Below are 4,146 nucleotides of genomic sequence, written 5' to 3'. Positions count from 1 at the left end.
CATAGACACATCCATATGAGCACAAGATCAGCATAGCCCTTCGTAAGTACAATCACAAGCTCTTGTAAACTTTCCCGAACCAAGCTTGAAAGGATTCCTCTGTTACCCGTACGGTGTACTCTGTTAAGTAAACAAGGTCCGAGGTTTGTCTTGTGAACTACTCTTCGACTCTCTCTCTGTTTTCCCCTGTTCTTATGGCACCCCCGAGTGACGAAGCGCACACTCTCCACAGCCTCCTCCGATCGAAGAACCCCGATAACCTGTTCAGCCTATCGGGCGGGAATTTGACAGTGAAGGGTGTGCCCATCCTCTTCGATGTGCCAAGCAATGTCTCCTTCACCCCTTTTTCCAGTATCCCCATTTCCTCCGATGCCCCGGCTCCCCTGGTCCAGCGAGTCGAGGCCGGAGCCCACAAGGGTGGGTTCCTCGGGTTCAAAAAGGGGGTACCGTCTGATTACCTGAACAACTCCCTAGGGAAGTTCACTGACAGGGAGTTCTTGAGCATATTCAGGTTCAAGACATGGTGGTCCACCATGTGGGTTGGGAGTTCGGGTTCTGATCTTCAGATGGAAACTCAATGGTTGCTCCTAAATGTGCCAGAGGTCGGGTCGTATGCTCTCATCGTGCCTATAATAGAGGGCAGCTTTCGGTCCTCCCTTCATCCCGGTATCAAAGGGCATGTCATGATATGTTCCGAGAGCGGGTCAAGCCAAGTGAAGGCCTCGTCTTTCAGCGCAATCGCATATGTACATGTGGGCGAAAACCCGTACAACTTGATGAAGGAGGCTTATAGTGCCATAAGAGTGCATCTCAACACATTTAGGCTCTTGGAGGAAAAGACAGTGCCCTCTCTGGCGGATAAGTTCGGTTGGTGCACTTGGGACGCATTTTACCTAACGGTGGAACCCGCCGGGGTTTGGCATGGGCTGAAGGACTTTGCAGATGCGGGACTGAGCCCCCGGTTCCTTATAATTGATGATGGGTGGCAAAGCATCAACTTTGACGGGCAAGACCCGACCCAGGACGCCAAGAATCTTGTACTCGGGGGAACGCAGATGACTGCCCGCCTCTACCGTTTCGAGGAGTGTCACAAGTTTCGGAAGTACAAGGGTGGATCACTGATGGGCACCAACGCCCCCTCCTTTGACCCGACGAGGCCCAAGATGCTCATTGCCAAGGCTATAGAGATCGAGCGCACCGAGAAGGAGCGGGACAAGGCGGTCTCCTTGGGGACTACCGACCTGACCCAGTTTGAGGCCAGGATCGCGAAATTGAAGAAAGAACTTGAGGCCATGTTCGGGGAGGAAGAGAATGAAGGTTCAATGGACTGTTCATATAAGGAGCAGAACTTTGGTATGAAGGCCTTCACAAGAGATCTGAGAGCCAACTTCAAGGGGTTGGACGATATCTACGTGTGGCATGCTCTATGCGGAGCGTGGGGCGGGGTGAGACCTGGGTCGACCCATCTCGACTCAAAGGTAGTTCCCTGTAAACTATCTCCCGGGCTCGACCGCACGATGGAGGATCTTGCAGTCGTGAAAGTTGTTGAAGCAGGGATCGGGCTAGTCAATCCTAGTCAAGCCGAAGACCTCTACGACTCTATGCACTCTTATTATGCCGAAGCCGGTATCACCGGAGTGAAATTGGACGTCATTCACGTAAGCATCCTCTCTCTTATCTCTTAATCTCAATTCTCGACCCGTCTCTAACATGAACCTCAGATTCTTAAGTTTGCTATGGTTCTTTATTTCTATTACAGGATCTTGAATATGTTTGCGAAGAATATGGGGGAAGGGTTGAGCTTGCTAAGGCCTACTACAAAGGGCTGTCGAATTCCCTGTCGAAGAACTTCAAGGGAAGTGGACTTATCTCAAGCATGCAACAGTGCAATGACTTTTTTCTCCTCGGCACTAGACAGATTTCCTTTGGAAGAGCCGGTACGCATCTCTGATTTACGCTCTCTTATTTTCGGTGAAATACGAGATATCCTCGGACTTTTTGTGCAACTCACAATTATGTAGCTCTTCATCCTATTACTTAAACCATTTACATCGTTTAGGTGATGATTTCTGGTTCCAAGACCCGAACGGAGACCCAATGGGGGTGTACTGGCTGCAGGGAGTGCACATGATCCATTGTGCCTACAATAGTATGTGGATGGGCCAGATTATCCAGCCTGACTGGGATATGTTCCAATCGGATCACCTGTGCGCCAAATTCCACGCTGGATCTAGGGCCATCTGTGGCGGACCCGTATATGTTAGTGACTGTGTTGGTGGTCACGACTTTGATTTGCTCAAGAAGCTGGTGTTCCCGGATGGTACCATACCCAAGTGCCAGCACTTCGCTCTCCCTACCCGTGACTGCCTGTTCAAGAACCCGCTCTTCGACACGAAGACTGTCTTGAAGATTTGGAACCTAAACAAGGTATTCTTAATCATTTAATTTAGCATTTTCTTGGCTCTTGGGTATAAATATCGTCAATTATAAAATCTATATTCGACTGACCAAATTTAAAATATATTACGTCGACAAGTTTGCTAGATTTATTGAAGATTTCGGGTATCAGTACATAATTAACTTCAATAATAAGCTCGATCCAAACTAATAGATTACTTGTTTGATTATCAAACTCTGAAAATTTGCTTAAAGATAATATTTTCCAATTTGTAATGGTTATGGCAGTTTGGAGGTGTGATTGGGACATTCAACTGCCAAGGAGCCGGGTGGGACCCGAAGGAGCAGAGGATCCGTGGCTACTCCGAATGCTACAAGCCTATGTCCTGCTCCATACATGTCACGGACATCGAGTGGGATCAAATGCTGCAATCTGCGCCCATGGGCTCTGCCGGAGAGTACTCCGTCTACCTGAACCAGGCGGAGCAGCTCTTCCTTACCGATGTCCAATCCGACCCGGTCCAAATCAAGGTCCAGCCTTCCTCGTTCGAGATTTTCACATTCGTCCCAGTCAGGACCGTGGGCCCTGCCGCGACCAAGTTTGCCCCGATCGGGCTCGCCAACATGTTTAACAGTGGAGGAGCAATTCAGGAGCTGGAGTACGGCGGCGTCTTCAGCGTCAAGATGAGGGTGAAGGGCGGGGGCAAGCTATTGGCCTACTCGAGTGGGGCCCCGAGGTGCTGTTCCGTAAACGGTGGTGACGTGGCATTCAGCTGGTCTCCTGACGGGAAACTTACCGTGGATCTTCCATGGGTTGAAGAAGCAGGAGGCACTTCGGACATAACTTTATATTTTTAATTAAGAAAATAAAATATTTGTAAGTAATATATATATATACACACATTTTTGGGGTTAATGTTTGTTTTAATAACTTAACAAACTTAAATTTTGTACAGTGTAATTTTCCCAATTTATAATGTATATAAATGAATATATGTCATGTATTGACTTACTGCAGAGGTCTAATTTATTCTCAATATATGATGTAATTATTTCAAGCATTTCAACTTATTAATTAGGAGCATTAGTTTTCTTGTTTTGATTACTAAATGAATACTATATTATTCTTATGTTCTTTTATTTTATTGCCTTTTTTCCATCTCTTTGAAATGTTTTCCCTTTCATCACCCGTCTAAATTATATTGTATGGGGAAGCCAGCGGATAAAAAGAATGTAATTCATCGATGCAGAATGACTGACTTGATGATATCGCCCACATGGTTGGGAGCAGCAAGAAGTTGTGAGCCGGGGTTAAAGGAGTTATTATATGATGAAATAAAAAAGATGAGAAAGATTAAATAAAAGTAAATGAAGAGGAAGTAAATCCGGGCAAAAATCGGCGGAGTCTCCCCGAATTAGCCGATACTCGCTGAACTTCCGAATACCGGGCGATCAAAATCGAGAAAAATAAAAACAGTGGGGCTCGTGTCTTAATAAAGGTAAGCACACGCTAGAATGTCAATCATAAACCTAGAAGGCTCCAGCTAATGACCGACCATGGGAAGAAACAAAAGTGGTCATTAAGTTAGAACAGCCGCCATTTCTCTCTGTCGGCTGCCTTCCCATGAAAGTTTCTGCCCATGTAATCCAATCCTTTAAGCAAAGATAAATTCTTTAATTCTGCAGAATATTCTCTGGCTCTCGGTATCTTTTGGCTCAATGTTAGACCATTAACATTAATCGCACTTT

General features: G+C 46.3%; 1 protein-coding gene across 1 annotated transcript; it reads left to right on the top strand.

The window, feature by feature from the left end:
• Positions 1-3,445, top strand: LOC116214988 (stachyose synthase). The gene is made up of 4 exons (XM_031550535.1): positions 1-1,658; positions 1,760-1,937; positions 2,060-2,427; positions 2,686-3,445. Exons 1-4 carry the CDS (start codon positions 195-197, stop codon positions 3,253-3,255), a joined length of 2,580 nt encoding a protein of 859 aa, XP_031406395.1. The 5' UTR covers positions 1-194; the 3' UTR covers positions 3,256-3,445.
• The last annotated feature ends 701 nt before the right edge of the window (positions 3,446-4,146 follow it).

Source organism: Punica granatum, chromosome 7 (genome assembly GCF_007655135.1).
Source record: "Punica granatum isolate Tunisia-2019 chromosome 7, ASM765513v2, whole genome shotgun sequence".
Lineage (NCBI taxonomy): Eukaryota > Viridiplantae > Streptophyta > Magnoliopsida > Myrtales > Lythraceae > Punica > Punica granatum.
Note: the sequence above shows the minus strand (reverse complement) of the source record. Positions and strands in the feature narration are given on the sequence as shown.

Excerpts from the sequence above, each read along its gene's own strand:
- LOC116214988 (XM_031550535.1), top strand. The coding sequence starts at position 195 with ATGGCACCCCCGAGTGACGAAGCGCACACTCTCCACAGCCTCCTCCGA. Across the intron at positions 1,659-1,759 it reads TGAAATTGGACGTCATTCAC|GATCTTGAATATGTTTGCGA; the intron begins GTAAGCATCCTC and ends TTTCTATTACAG. Across the intron at positions 1,938-2,059 it reads GATTTCCTTTGGAAGAGCCG|GTGATGATTTCTGGTTCCAA; the intron begins GTACGCATCTCT and ends TACATCGTTTAG.